The 15,379-nt window shown below is 38.9% G+C and overlaps 1 protein-coding gene across 4 annotated transcripts; it reads left to right on the top strand.

Moving 5' to 3' along the window:
• Positions 1-5,310: 5,310 nt before the first annotated feature.
• On the top strand, positions 5,311-14,341 carry LOC101486988 (kynurenine--oxoglutarate transaminase 3). 4 transcript variants are annotated; one of them, XM_012919508.2, is made up of 14 exons: positions 5,311-5,434; positions 6,585-6,675; positions 6,957-7,018; positions 7,187-7,331; positions 7,455-7,604; positions 7,704-7,790; positions 8,043-8,165; positions 8,263-8,383; positions 8,632-8,708; positions 8,794-8,883; positions 8,957-9,143; positions 13,647-13,720; positions 13,820-13,906; positions 14,012-14,341. In XM_012919508.2, the coding sequence occupies exons 2-14, from the start codon at positions 6,586-6,588 to the stop codon at positions 14,066-14,068; spliced, it is 1,350 nt and encodes a 449-aa protein (XP_012774962.1). In that variant the 5' UTR covers positions 5,311-5,434; position 6,585; the 3' UTR covers positions 14,069-14,341. The 4 variants fall into 4 exon arrangements, with proteins under 4 accessions (XP_012774962.1, XP_004552936.1, XP_012774961.1 ...); XM_004552879.3 differs by having other exon boundaries at positions 5,321-5,445; XM_012919507.2 differs by having other exon boundaries at positions 5,409-5,492.
• Positions 14,342-15,379: the final 1,038 nt, after the last annotated feature.

Below are 15,379 nucleotides of genomic sequence, written 5' to 3'. Positions count from 1 at the left end.
ACTGGTGCTTGCATATCCTTCCTCTCGTGTTAGCTTTCTGTTATCATCTCTTATGTTAGCGGGTCGGTTTTGACCCGTGAATTAAATCAGCTATAAAATATACTAAAAACAATAAGTTATCATCCAATTTGTTTCTCATCTCTTGGTTACCTTGTTAGGCTTCCTTATCCATGAAAATGTTGGTTTTAATACTTTTGGTGTGGGCCTCTGGGTCTTTTTTTGTCACTATACCCCTCGATTTCAATTAAAAAAAAATTGTAAAATTAACCTCAAGAGAATCATATTAATAAATAAAAGGTTTCTGTGTTACCTGAGTATTACTGAGGGGTATAGGACACATCTCTTAAATAAATCTGTTTTATTGATTTTTTTCATTTTAAGATTAATAACTAAAATGACATCGATGGTGTTACGGGTCAATTTCGACCCATAGACATTTACATCAAGAAAAGACAAAAAAAGTTTGTTTTTTTTCAGCAGTAGACCTTTAATATAAACTGAAAAAAAGAAAAAGTCCTCTCCTCCTTTGTTTTGGTTATAGCCGTGGGTAATTGTGGGCTTTTTTATCACTTCCCAATGATACAGCTTCACCTCAGTTTCCTTTGTGAAGTTCTTGTCCAAGGTCATATCTGGTAAAAAATAAAATAAAATATCACAGCTGATATTGTGATCCTGCAGTCCAGTGGTCATATGGAGGACCACACATTTTCATTGTTTCTTCTCAGGGGTGCCACTCGCAGCTTTGACTGTGAAAATCTGTACATTCCAGGCATAGTTGGTTTTTGCATCACAGGCTTCCCAGATTTTTCTGCCGTTTTTCCCTTGCTTACTGGGTATATATTGCCGGAAGGGGCATTTTCCTCAAAAAGTGGACAAGACATTCATCCACTGTCACTGGCCCTGGGATGAACATCAGTGGAAGAAGCTGCACCCATCTCTCCCAGACATCCCTGATGGGAGCAAGTTTGTCAGACCTCGGTCTGGTCTCTCTGTTGTCAAATCTGAGGACTCTTGAATCAAAATGATATCAAATGTGTGAAGTGACATCGTTGCCCAGAAAATGTTTCTGCCTGTCGATGCATCCCATAGACGATCAGTGGCCTCATTGCAGCATCTGTACACTCCAGCAAGAACAATGAAAGCATCCAGGTATTCCTCATCATGTCGCCATTGACTTTTTTTCCTTCAAGGTTTATCATAGTAATGATGATTCTTTCTAGTGACAATGGCATAAATATCAAAACATCTCTTGATGTCACTGACTTTGGTCAGAGCAAACCTTGTGATTCCAGGGGTCATTTTGATGACATTTGCAGCAGCTGCCCTGCCATGTACATCATGAGGTACTGAGCTCCAAAAGATCTTACCATTTTTGGACTTGAATCTTTCAGCAGGAGTAGCTTCAACACCAGCGACCTCCACCTCTGATCAGATGTGTCTGTGTCTTCTGGATGATAGTCCACATTGTCTTCCTCCTTAGAAACCTGCCCATCTGAATCGCTATGCTGCTCTGTGTCCTCTCCTTCATTTTCACCAAAAATATGATCCAGAACTTAGCTCACTGTGAATCTTCTTCTCATTTTTTGTATGCTGCAAATTGTAAATGTGCACTCTGGAAGTCAAATGGCCACTCAAATAGTGAATTCACCTCACATGCCCGTGTTTATTTTGTTTTGTTTTTGTGCAGGTATACTGCAAAAAACATGCAAAATAAGAATCCCCTAAAGCTCATATGATTAGGAGAGGCGCTTGCTGTAAGTGTTTTAGCTGACAGTGCACTTATGATTTCAGTTTTGGCTTTAATTATTGCTTTATACTCATAATATTATACCTGGGTCGAAACCGACCCTAACAACACAAAGGTCATAATTTCAACTAGGGCATTTTATAATTTAGTGAAAATATTTTTTTTTATTTAATTTTGTAGAAATAGAGGTTCCTGACAAAGTCAAAAAGCCTTGATACAATAAACAAATGTATGTGATTTTTTTATGCATTTGAAATTTAAAATGGGTCGGTGCCGACCCTAACACGAGAGGAGGGATATGCCCATCATCCTGCCTTCCTCACCTGTCTGCTCCTTATGAATTATACCTGCTGCCAGTTTCATTGGTCTGGTGCCTGGTAACATGCTGTTAATCAGGGCAGCTGTGATTTAAAATAAAAAGTCTGACCCATGCCTTTGTTGTTTACCGTTTTATTCCACTGCACTGCACCGCCTCCACCACCTCCCTACAAAACCCAAATAAAGTACTTAACTCTAACCCTTTTCATTCTGTTATTTAAAGTCACTCCTCCTCCCCTCCTCCCAGTGAGCTGAGGTCGTAACAAGAGGACTCCAAGAACAAAAACATGAATTTGAGGAAATGAGCACAACGGATCCCCATTATGTAAAAGCAGTGTAAAAATGAACCAGTTTGCCTTTGAAAAGCAATTAAGTAAAACACAGATTAGTGAAAGTATTTAAAAGTTCTGTAGCTTCCACCACTGAATTCCACTTTAGGAATTAGAGACTCTTTGTGCTATACTTCTGTTATCTTGCAGGAGAGCTTTTAAGTTGTTTTGAACACTGTTAGCTTTTGTGGCTGTTGCAGACATCAACTAACAAGTATTACAAATACTGCCTCTGTTTCCTGCTGCACAGACTGATAGTGCAGTTCGAGTGAGCTGTTACTATAATGTAAAATATTAGAGTGCCATTAAGACATCGCCTCGTACTTCCCACTGCCATCAATTTTAGTCCAGCAGCACTTCCACTGCATCTTGTAGAGAACTTAAAGAGCAGATGCTACCCGATACCATCTTCTTGAAGGCTAATCTATTCACTTAGTGAATCACTTTGCAGCTTCCAAACCAGTATACACCAGTAATATTTTAATTGTTTTGTATTTTCAAGCACATACTCTTCTCAGTTTAGGTCCAGTTAATGCAGTGTAAAACAATTGGCATGATCTATGAGATAGATCATTTATCACGAGGGAATACATGGCTCAGAATAGTTTTAATTTTCATTACTTGAGGTGTTTTGTGTAGTTTATATCAGTGAGAGTACTGTTTGCATATCCACATAACCAATATGACGCTTTTTCATCATCCACTGTGAAATGTTGGTTTCTCTAAAGTGCTTGGCCTTCTTCCAGTCCTTGTGTATTGACACTAATGCTTTAGGACCTCTATAGATCTTTTTTGACAGGAGCTTTTATGGTTGGAACTTTCTGTTCTTTATTTTATAAAATTACATCTGTGATGAAGTTTCTTTTCTCTCTTTCTCTGGGAACAAAGCTTGATATAGTGATGTTGTGATGGTGTCCTAACATTTGATTTGTTTTTCAGCTCTATGCAGTGTCCCCTTAGAAACATTCAGTGTAGCCATGATTTAAAGTCGAGAAAGCCCCTCTTTGGTTAGAATAACATTACGACTTTTATCACTTTGACTTATTTCTGGTGCCACCTTTCCCACTCTCCCACTGCTACTTAACAAGAATTGCTATGTTGGAAACTTGAAGCACAGCCATATTTGGGTGAACAAAGGCTGCAAGTTTATTTACCTGACGATTTGATCTAATCCACGTCCACATTTCATCTGAAAGCTGTTTCCATGGAAGCATACAGCTCAGACAACCTTACCCTTGTACAAAGGAGTTTGGTTGCTAAATAAAAAATATTGCAAATTTGGAATTTATTTAAATCTGGGAAAAAAAGTTACTACATTTTTAATGAGGTCATTTAGCATATTTAGTTCTACACAAACTTTTTGTATTTTGAAATTTGAATTGGCAGAATTTATTCAAAATGCAATGAAGGAATAAAAAAATGGAAATATATTTGCACATCTTTCTTTTGATAATTTGGTTATGTATTCCTGATTAAATGTAATCCATTTGAAGACAACTCAGTCTATGGGTTTATTAGGAAAGAAATAGTTGGAAATAAATCCATGAAAATCAGTGGGGTTGAGATTTAAAAGTGATGTAACACAAAGTTTACTGTAACTGTAAAAATCATATAAAGCAATAAAAATCTGATCCGAAGGCAACGTGCTGTTGAAAGTGCTTTCTTGGCAGGTTTCTCAGAAAGGCGGTCAGATATTTAATGTCTTCAAATATCCCTACGGACATATGATTGAAAATTCAATAGGGATAAGCCAGAGAAAAGCTCTGGCAAGGCATCCCATATTCCTCTGTGTTTTCCTACCTTGATTTAATATAAAATATAGAAAATAATGTTGTTTTTCCAAATAATAACAGCAGTAAATAAACACTCATTTACTAAAATTTACAGAATTAAAGTATTACAGCCCTCATTTCTTTATATTTTCCTAGGAAAATGTAAAATAGGTGCACAGGTTTAGTTGAACATCTGCAAACATACAAAGAAATACAGAATGTAAGGCAAAAACTGCATTTGTACAAATTTAATGAGCTTAAAAGTCTATATATGGTATGACCACGTTTATTCTTCATCATAGCCTGACCTCTTAGACAAGCTTTCCGGTAATTTCCTCAGGAATAGTTCTCCAGGCTTCTTGCAGGACATTCAGAGCTCTTGTTTCGATGTTAGCTACATTTTGTTCCACTTTCTGTCCAGATGATCATAGACTGCTTCAATAATGTGAGGTCCTGGATCCAGGGTGGCCAACCCATGCCTGATTGTCTTCAGTTGTATGGTTTTCTATCTATGTATGCTTTTAGTGCATTGGCAGCGTGTTTGGGACCATTTTCATAAGGAACAAATTAAACTACTGCCAATCAGATGCTTTCCAGATAGTACTGCATGGTCGATGCTCAAAATGCCAACAATTTTGACAAGATCCAGAAGACCACTGGCTGACATGTAGCCCCAAACTGCATTTATTGTCCAATTCACCCAGAAATGTTCGATAACCTTGTTTCCAAATACAACCCTGCATATCTTGTTACACATTGCCACGGTGTCAGTCTTGGCACAGACTCATAAACAATCCACCCAGGACTGTTTAATTGGATGTGGTGGCTGTTTTGTTAAACGTGACATTAACAGCATCAACTGGCTTATAGCTGCCGACTCATTTAATAATGAACTAATGGACAGAGTAAAAAAAGTGACCGCAAAGACTACTTAGGTGAAATCATTATTTGTTACCCCACACGTGACACAAACGTCACCTCACAGGCCTGTGTGGTAGTAAAGTGCTGCCTTCACGTCCGTTACGTAAACAAATAATTGAAGACGAAACGTGAACTTAGGAGTTTTAACGGTCCTCATGCTGTTAAGTGTTAAGTGACTTTCGTTGGATTTCTAAAAATTAAATAAAGTGTGTATTGCTTTTCCTCATGAGTCGAGCCATTTACTCATATCACTAAGTGTCGCTAAGAGTTAAAACTCGCAAATTTCCGGTAGCTTTAAACGCAGCAGCAGTGACGTCTCCTCCTCCTCCTGACCGCTGGACCTGTTTGTAAGTGTTAAGTAAGTTCTGATCGCAGAGCCAGTGCCTTAACGTCTACGACTGCATGGTATGTGATGTGTGAAGAAGGGCTGATAGCATTGGTTGTCAGCAGAGGGTTATATAGCAAGGCGAAGCTAACGGAGCAGCTAATCCCTAAATCAGCATTTTTGCTACCGTTAGCTTCAGCCAGCTGGTGCTGTGTATTCATCTGCAGCCCACGATAGCACATGACTCAGATGTTTCACTGAGAACATCCACGTTTATGTCAGCCAGCAGAGCTGCATAAACCGACTGAGGGAAAATCAGCAGGTGAAACCGGTTCATGGGTTTTCAGCGTCTCCCTACCGGATAATATCTCCCCGGTATTGCCCAGCAGTACCCGTGATGGGACAGTGGGCTGAAGTGAAGAACATCTGCGCCACCTACTGTTGCAGCTGTAGGCAGTTAGTTTTTTTTATTGCAATGTATTGACCATAGTGCAGAAAATATCAAAGCCCTAAGTTGAAAGTTTGAAAATGAACTTTAAGAAGAATGTAAAGATCCGAGATAACCACGCAGATGTCTTGCTAAACTTAATGTGTATGAAACAAATGCAAAAGAGCAAGTGTTTTTAAAATTGTCCTTTTATTAATTTTGTTATGAATGTATTGAATTGATTTGTTAAAGAATAATTCTCCTGTTACAAATTTACAAAGTATTACATTGAGTGCATTAATAGTTGTTACCACATTTGAAGATTGCCCGATCCAGTTACAGATAATTAATCTTATAATTAAATCTGTCTTGCCACATTTTTGGCTGCACTTCTTTGCATTGAAATCCTGAGGTTATTTTTTTCTTTTTAAAGTGATCTGATGAAAGTAAATTCACCAAAAGGCACAAAGCAAAAACAGCGTTTAACAGTTAATTTGCCAGACTACATTCTTCAGTTTGGGGTGTCGGTGATAACTGATGTCTTGTTTAAAAAATAAAAGAAGAAAAAAGCAGGACTTTGTCCTTTACTAGAACGATAAAACCACAGTTCATCCATGCGGAGGCATCTAACTCAGCACAAAGTCATAGTCACAGCAGCAAAGGTATTGCACAAAGCTACAGGTTATACTGGGAAAGCAGAAGTAAACTATCTCACTTTCTTTTAATTGCCTTTCTTTTTGTGCAGCATGAGCATTGCACGACAGGTCCTGAACTGCTCCAGGTTTACATGTCGATCAGCTCACGTAACCTGCAGAAAGACATTTACTACTTCACAGGTAACAGCACTTTAAAAAGATTTGAACTGAGCCACAGAGGGTATGTGATATGTGGTTGTTAATCGGCAGGATGCACTGATTGAACTGATTTGTTAGCGATGTTTGTAGATGTATAACTGGAGAAGCTACACAGCCACCGAGCAAAGTCCTGAAACGTTGATGTTTTCTCAAGATCGAGCTAGTTAACGATTATTTTACCACCACCCCAATTTCTTCTATGTTGGGTGACTGGAAATGATTAAGTAGTGGAACCTGTCATACTGTTTTGTATTTTGTTGCAGCACGTAATGATGTCACGGCACACACATGCCAAAAGAATTGAAGGACTGGACAAGAACGTCTGGTGAGTAAAGCATTTGTATGTCTTTGTAAGAGACGGCAGGAGTTCTGTTAACAGACCACTTTTGTACCACTTTCAAATATGAAAATATGCCCTTTGTTTGCCCGTTGGTCAGAAATATGTACTAATTTCTGTTGTTTCTAGTGAAGCTTTATTCCTGTGTTACTTTAGGGTGGCTTTCACGGCACTGGCAGCCGACCCATCTGTTGTTAACCTGGGCCAGGGCTTTCCAGACATTCCTCCACCTTCTTATGTCAAGGAAGCGCTAGCGAAGGCCGCATCAGTTGACAGGATGAACCAGTACACCAGAGGCTTTGTATGTCTTTGTGGATCACAATCTGCAGAGTTTCGTGTGTTAAAACTCCCATACCATCTTAATGAATACTGCATTATTATGGTTTTTCTGTTCTTTCACTTATGCTCTGTGTTTATTGAAAAGGGGCATCCATCATTGGTGAAGGCCCTCTCTCAGGTGTATGGGAAGGCCTATGGACGTCAGATTGATCCCTTAAAAGAAATTCTGGTCACGGTTGGTGGTTATGGTTCCTTATTTAGCGCCATCCAAGCTCTAGTGGAAGAAGGGGATGAGGTGAGGACTTCGCTCCCGTGCTTCATATTCACAAACGTTCATATTTACATCCATAAATGTTCTCCCAGCGCATTCACTGTGTAATTTCCCTTCTTCCAGGTCATCATTATTGAACCTTTCTTTGATTGTTATGTACCTATGGTTCGTATGGCCGGGGGCAAGCCTGTGTTGATACCGCTAAGACTTGTAAGTATGGCCATGTGTTTAGTTTGCATCCCCAAATACAACTTAAAACAACCTGCAAAAAAGAATATAACCTATTCTGTACAACATATAATTAAACTATTAACATGAGAAAAGAGAAAATTCACTGTTAGAAAGATGTGCTGTGCTGTAAAGAGTTCATCTGAATTCAGTGCATGGAGCACTGTCTACCTGCTGCTCCGGCCTGAGGATGTTAGCAGATGTCAGTACCTTTAACACAAATCAACATTTCAGAAGTCTGGAAAGAAGACGATCACAAGCGCTGACTGGTTTCTGGACCCAGATGAGCTCGCAGGTAAATTCAACTCTAAGACAAAGGCCATCATCATCAACACTCCCAACAATCCCATTGGAAAGGTAAGCACACAGCTAAGTTATCTGTCACTGTGTTTGAAAAAGCCACTGAGACGATGACCGTTGCTCTGACCAGTTCGTTCCTGTCTTCTTCCTGCAGGTTTTCACCAAAGACGAGTTGCAGATGATCGCAGACCTCTGCATTAAACATGACACTCTGTGCTTCAGTGATGAGGTTTATGAGTGGCTCGTCTACAGGGGACACCAGCATGTCAAAATTGGTATGTGTATTGGTCAACAGGCATTTCTCCAGCTACAAACATGAAATGTAGTTAGGAGCGACGGCCATGTCCAGCTCGAAGAACGTAATCAAGATTGTGCATCAAAATGACGTTTTTTCACAAACTGGCGCCTGCTCCTATGTGTTTTTAAATTATTAATTCTACCTTTATGACTGAACCAAATTGTTGAAGCACATAATTACTTTTTACTTTGTATTTGACATTTCAACATTGTTTTCTCTCTGCAGCAACTCTGCCTGGAATGTGGGATAGAACTGTTACTATTGGCAGTGCAGGAAAGACGTTTAGTGTGACTGGATGGAAGGTAAGTCGTGTTAAGCCATGTTATTATTTAACGATGACTTATTTAATCACTAATCTGACCTTGTTGTGACATTTGTATCTTCTAGCTTGGTTGGTCTATTGGACCTGAGCAGTTGATGAAGCATCTTCAGACAGTCATGCAGAATTCCCTGTACACCTGTCCCACACCTCTGCAGGCGAGTCCACCAAACATCCCAGTTATGCTGGCTCTTGATTGTACTTCAGTTCTAAAGTTGTTTTTCTTGTCAGGAGGCAGTGGCACAAGGTTTACTCCTAAACTATGAGCTGATGGATCAGCCTGAGTGTTATTTCACTTCACTGGCAGATGAACTTGAAGGAAAGAGGGACCGCCTGGCTGCCATTGTGGAGGAGGCTGGCATGACTCCCGTAATCCCAGAGGGAGGCTACTTCATGCTCGTGGATGTCACAGCTCTTAGTGAGTTACTGCAATTTTAAACTGACATCGCAAAACACTTAGTTATATGTGACTTGTGTTTCTTACAGTTTGGTATTGTGTTCTAACTTCAGCTGGGTCTAGTTAACAATTTTCTGTTTTCATATTTATACTGTGTGCTTTGGGGTGGCTGTAGCTCAGGAGGTAGAGCAGTTCTTCTGCTAACTGGAAGGATGGTGCTTCAATTCCTGGCTGCGCCAGTCTGTATGCCAAACATGTGAATTTTAGATATAAAGAACCTCTATAGGAAAAAGTGTCTGTATGAATAGGTGTGGATGGGTAAATGAGGCTAGTTGTATAAAGCACTTTGAGTATCCAGGCAGAGCAGAAAAGTGCCTTATAAGAACCAGTCCATTTACCATTTCCTTTAACTCAAAAAAGAAAGTAATCTCAACCAACGGTTGCTATTGATGTAACAAAGACAGTTACATCATTAACCCTAAAAAATATCTTCCCCCAAAGGAGTTTTTAATATGCAGTGAGCTCAGTGAGTGACTCAAACGAAACTTCACACAACGAATGTCATGTACACCGTTTGTTTTTTGGTGTCCCCAAGTGACCAGAAAATCTATTACTGCAAGTTTGATAAAGTATGCATATGCAGGGATCGACGGGTGCTTGAAACCCTTAAAAATGCTTGAATTTTAATGTTGTCTTTTCAAGGTTTGAAAAGTGCTTGAATTTCAGATGTGGTGCTTAAAAGTACTTGAAACTGTATTTCATTTACCACAAAAAAACTGACCGAATAGTTTTCTTATCAGTTAGAGAAATAAAATAAGTCACAAAGTCTAAAAGTAAAATTTCTCCGCCTGGGCTGCCTAGCACCTCTCCATGTCAGTCTGTTTCAATGTGTGACCCCGCCCCTCCCCCCGGACAGTCGGGGATGAGTGCGCTAACGTGCCTGGAGATTGCTGTTTAAATGAGTGTTTGATGGAAACGACAATGGCGGAGTTTGCGCTCTCGAGTCACATGATAGGTTAGTCCTAGTAAATAATTTTTGAGAATGTGTACATAACACATGCAAATTTTCAAAACTATTACTATTATTTTGCTAGCTATCAAACTTGCTGGAGAAATGATTGAAATGCACTGAGTGTGATGCAGTACGTCAGCGCTGTTATGGCAGTTAGTTATGGCATGGTGATTTATGGAATATGCTGTGAATTTAGCTAACATTACTTAGTAGTAACAGTAATGTGAGTTCACTCAAGTAAAAGGTTTAAACATTAGTCCGATACTTAATTAACCAACTTAAGGCTTAAGGAAATAATGTAATAAGAGGGACTGATCCATATGGGCACAAAGAATAGCCACTTTTTTTGTGCTACCAAATTTCCCTGGTGGTGCATTTTTCTATGTTTTAACAAACGGGAACAAAGGACATTTTTAAATAACATTTTTTGTTTTAATTTTTACATGGCCTTACTGAGGTGATGCTAAGTTAAACATGCATTCTTTTTTTGGTAATGTGCTGGAAAAGCTTGAAAATGGACATTGAAAGTGCTTAAAAAGTGCTTGAATTTGACCCTGTAAAATGCGTATGAACCCTGCATATGTAGACCGTCATGTGGATAACTTATGAATACTAGATCGAACAGATTCCCATGCCTGTGTGACAAAACCAGCCCAAACGCCATCCCATTAATTAGCCGGTAGGCATAGTTGGTAAGGCCAGACAGGTACAGTGGTTGGAGAGTATTACAACATGTTTTGTGTGTACTTGATCACCTGCAATCAGTTAAGTGAGATTTGAGTATAAATATATTATTCATTAAATGTAATTTTCATAAGAAATAGGCTGGAAAAACCCCCAAGCTGCAGCAACTAGGGCTGAACGATATATCGCATTTGCGATAATATCGCGACATGATCAAGTGCAATTTTCTAACCGCAAAGGCTGCGATTATACTCTGGACATGTCCAAATTCATGGGCTGCATCCTCCTGAGGCCGCATTTGTAGACCGGTTACGTCACAGCGACGCGCCGAAGGCTGTCCAAATTACTACCATATCCCAGAATTCATAGCGCGGCCCAGCCAAACTCCAGTTTCCAGCAATGGCGGCCGCTACTAAGTTTTAAAATTACTCATACTAATCTTTCTGGGTCACAAAATAAACTTTTAACATATTTTCAGGCGAGAAAGTAGTTGTGTAAACTAGGGCTGGGCCATATTATACCGTTCACGGTAATACCGGTATAATGTTAGGCAACGATAGGAAAATGAAATATTGCGATAGAATGGGAGTAAAACGCGCATGCGCAGTGCCTTTGTTTTCATACGCACATGGCCGATTGTTGAGTGAAACAGATGAACCAGAATTGGTTTGTAAAAATGGTGCAACTTCCGTGATGTGGAACTGGTTTGGTGTTTGTCCGTCAGATACACAACACAGGTCAAACAACACTGCAGCATCACTTAGAGTTAAAAACTGTCTAAATTCTTTCATCTTTAATAAAACGATCAGCATTGCTGCTTTACCAGGTGTAACTATAAAGTTTAACTTCCAGGCATCCATGAAAACAAAAGTTATTACATTTAACGGAGTTAGAAGTTAGCAGGAAGCTAGCGGAAGTTAGCTCGCTAGTTTCGCTAGTTACCTAAGCATGATATTGCATGTTCTGACTGAGAGATTTCTGAAAAAAAATCAAACGTACAGCTCTGCTATCACTTCCAACATAAATGAAGACAGGAAACTAAACAGCAGTGACGTTTGTAGGGTTACTGAAGTTGGGCTAGCTGGTATATAATGATGTGCTACGTGATCGCTAGCGACACAGCTATGTTAGCATAACATAAACAGTGAAGCTGGAGGACGAACACTAACACTTTTCCACTTATAAAAGTTAACGTGAAGGTTCTTCATGGTTAGAGACAAATGCAATCGCATGGCAGGATGCTGTAAACGGACCAAACTTCAGTCAGGAGAACAACTGAGATAATCCATCCACAATACCAGGTTAGTCATTAATATACTGCAACAACATGGGAATAGAGCAGCTGCCAGAGAATTCAACATTAATGAATCAATGGTACAGAAGTGGAGGAAGCAAGAAGAATGAGTTTAATAAAGTTTGATTTATCGGACTGCTTTGTTTCGCTTAATGTGCCTTATAATCCTGTGCACCTTATGGTCCGAAAAATACGTACTGCACACTGCAGTTTAATGTTGCAAAGCACCTCTTTTTAACTTCAGTGGATATTATACATGGTTATGCTCAGTATATGTCAGCCCATTTCTACTGGAAATGCCTTTTGGTTAAACTTTCAGCAAGGAATTTGCATTTGCACTGTTACATTTTTATAAAGCTTTAATGTACATAAAAACCAGCTTCTTGTTTAAGTGAAAATAAATGGAAGGTTGTCTTTTTGCGCTAGTAATGTTGTGGAGTTGTATTTTGTCTCGCATCAATTATATCGTCGGTTATATCGTTATCGCAAATTTTCAAATATATATCGTGATAAATATTTTTGGCCATATCGCCCTGCTCTAGTGTAAACATCAAATATCTGCTCGGTTTATCAAGATATCCCATATTTGCAAAAGTGCTTCGACGTTTTCAGAGGCGTCTGCTACCCACCAGCTCGACAGCTAGCCGGGAGCTCGAGGGTTACTGATGCGGCCGAGAACGGCACAACTCCCGGCACATCATTTTCAGATCACCGCGGAGTTTCGCTGCTCGGGTTAAACGTAATATATAAGTCACTTAGACAACCTAAAAATGTTATTGTTGGGCTTTTTTCAGTGTTTTGTTTGTTCGTGACTAAATCGGTTTGGCTGAGATTAAAGTTATTAGATTAGATAAAATAAAACTTTATTAATCCCCCGGGTGGGTTCCTCCTTGGTTTTCACACAGCTGACTAAACGTCAAACAGAAAACTTATTAAACAGAAGTATGAGACAGTCGAGAATTTACGCCAGTGTCTGGTTATATTTTAGATAGCAAGAAGCAGACGGCCGAGTTTATTAAACTCCACCGAGACAGCGGTGACGCTAATCAGAACTAGCCTTCTGATTCAGAAGGCTAGACCGTCCAATTTCACGCCTTTAAATTTTAAAGGCGTGTTTGTGTGTGTGTTTATACAATTGCTATTATGTTTGCACTTTATGTGTAATGTTACTGACTGCAGAGATCAGTAAGATGTGTGTATTTTTTATTTATTAGTTTTATTTATTTAATATTATTTTTTAATTGAATGACTGTCTAGTAGTTCACAGATGTCGAAAAACTGAGTGTGGTAAAGCCACATTGCTTGTCTTTGTTTAATAATACAGAAGACAAAGACCTTAAAAAATAATCGCATATCGCATCGCAATCGCAATATTGGGGCAAAAAATCGCAATTAGATTATTTTCCATAATCGTTCAGCCCTAGCAGCAACACCTCAAAAATAACCCAGTAAGGATCTGCTGACCTGACGACTGGTCAGTGAGACTGTTCCTTACCCTTAAAATGTATATCCCCCCTCTCTGTGTTCGTTATAGATCAGGACCTTTCACATATGGATGAGGATGAAGCCTATGACTACAAGTTTGTGAAGTGGATGATTAAAGAAAAGGTAAATATTTCTTCATTCTACTATATTGGAAGCAACATGTTTTTAAAATGTTGGGTTTTTTTGTTGTTTTTTTTAAATGGAAATATATATTTTACACAGAAACTAGCAGCCATTCCAGTTACAGCATTTGTTGGAGAAGAGTCTACGAAAGACTTTGAGAAATATATTCGCCTTTGCTTCATTAAGGTAAACACACAAAGTGTCAATAAACACAGTACCTCTAAAATTATCCAGTGAAGATGAATCTTGGCTGAGGTGCAGTTTTTATTTTTCCTCCGTTTCTCTTAACAGCAAGATAGTACTCTCGACGCAGCGCGGAGCATCTTGAAGAGCTGGACGAAGGTTTAACGGGAGGTGCTTCGGAAGACTTCTACACTAACTGGAAATTAGCCAAATGTATTAGAAGAGTTGAATATAGAGTACATAATTTGAACTGTACAGTGTATTAGGAGAAAGGAAACCCAAATATTGAATAGATGAAAAAACCTTAGTCAGTCATTCTGTTTTTGGCTGTTATTTGTAGAGGGTTAAATCGTGAAACACAACAGAACAGGAAGAAAGAATCTGCTGTAACTGTGCCTTTTCTGTGTCCTTTCCACTAAAGTCTTTCCACTAAAACTATGGGACTGGTTTGTTAAAACTTTATTGTTATCAAATGTTTTGTAAAATTTTAGTGCTAATCATTGGATTAACAGCAATCTGCTGGTACCAAACATCCATAAAGGTTTAAGACTCCTTTTAAAAAGTACAGTTATTAAATGTATTGACAAGGATGCTGAAGATGTAGCTCCCAGGCAGGAGGAAATGGGAACGATATCAAAGGAAGGAGATACATGAATATAGTGAATGAGGACGTGCAGAGGGGTTGATTTATTAGAAGTGGATGTTAGGGATGGAGTGAGCTGAAGGCCGATGATGCACTGTGGCGATCCCTAAAGGGAGCATCCCAAAGAAGCTTGAGAATTAATGTATTGACAAAATTTGGTGTTATTTTGTTTTCTGTTTCTCTGCTTAAATCATTTGATTTGTTCTCATTGGTGCAGTTTGTTTTGCAGTGCAGGCATGCTCACTGTGAAAAAGAACACATTAAGACATTACTAAAAAATAAATAAATAAAATACAGTTAAAAGCTTTATGGAATACATAGAATTCAGTTAACTAAAGTACAGTAAAACCACTCAGAGGGAAAACCAGTTAAATTTTTTGAACCCGTACCAACATCAGCTTTAATGATCCAGGAACAACACCAACACAGGGATACGTTCTTACCTTTTACTCCTAGTTTTGGATGTGAGATAACATTTGAGGACTGTTTTCAACTGTTGGATTAGAAATTCTTTTTGTAATGTATGGGAACAAGTGAATCTCTAAATAATCCTGGCCAAAAACAAAAGGTCTCATACAGCATTGTGATACCACTTGCCTTTGGCATCACAACCATTCAGGTGAGTTCATAACTATCTAGGAGCCAGAAAGAAAAAAGAAGTCCAATTAGGACTCCCTCTTAGTGAAGCTTTTAGTGAAGTCTTATAAGATTTTTTTTGCAGTCATTTTCTCATTTCAGCGTAATGGACTGAGATTTTAATTTTGTAAAAACGGACAGAAATGAGATTGCATGTCAAACTGCTATTCATGCCACGTGACTGTAATCGTGTTGCT

This window comes from Maylandia zebra, linkage group LG23 (assembly GCF_041146795.1).
Source record: "Maylandia zebra isolate NMK-2024a linkage group LG23, Mzebra_GT3a, whole genome shotgun sequence".
NCBI lineage: Eukaryota > Metazoa > Chordata > Actinopteri > Cichliformes > Cichlidae > Maylandia > Maylandia zebra.
This window is presented reverse-complemented; position numbering and strand designations above follow the sequence as displayed.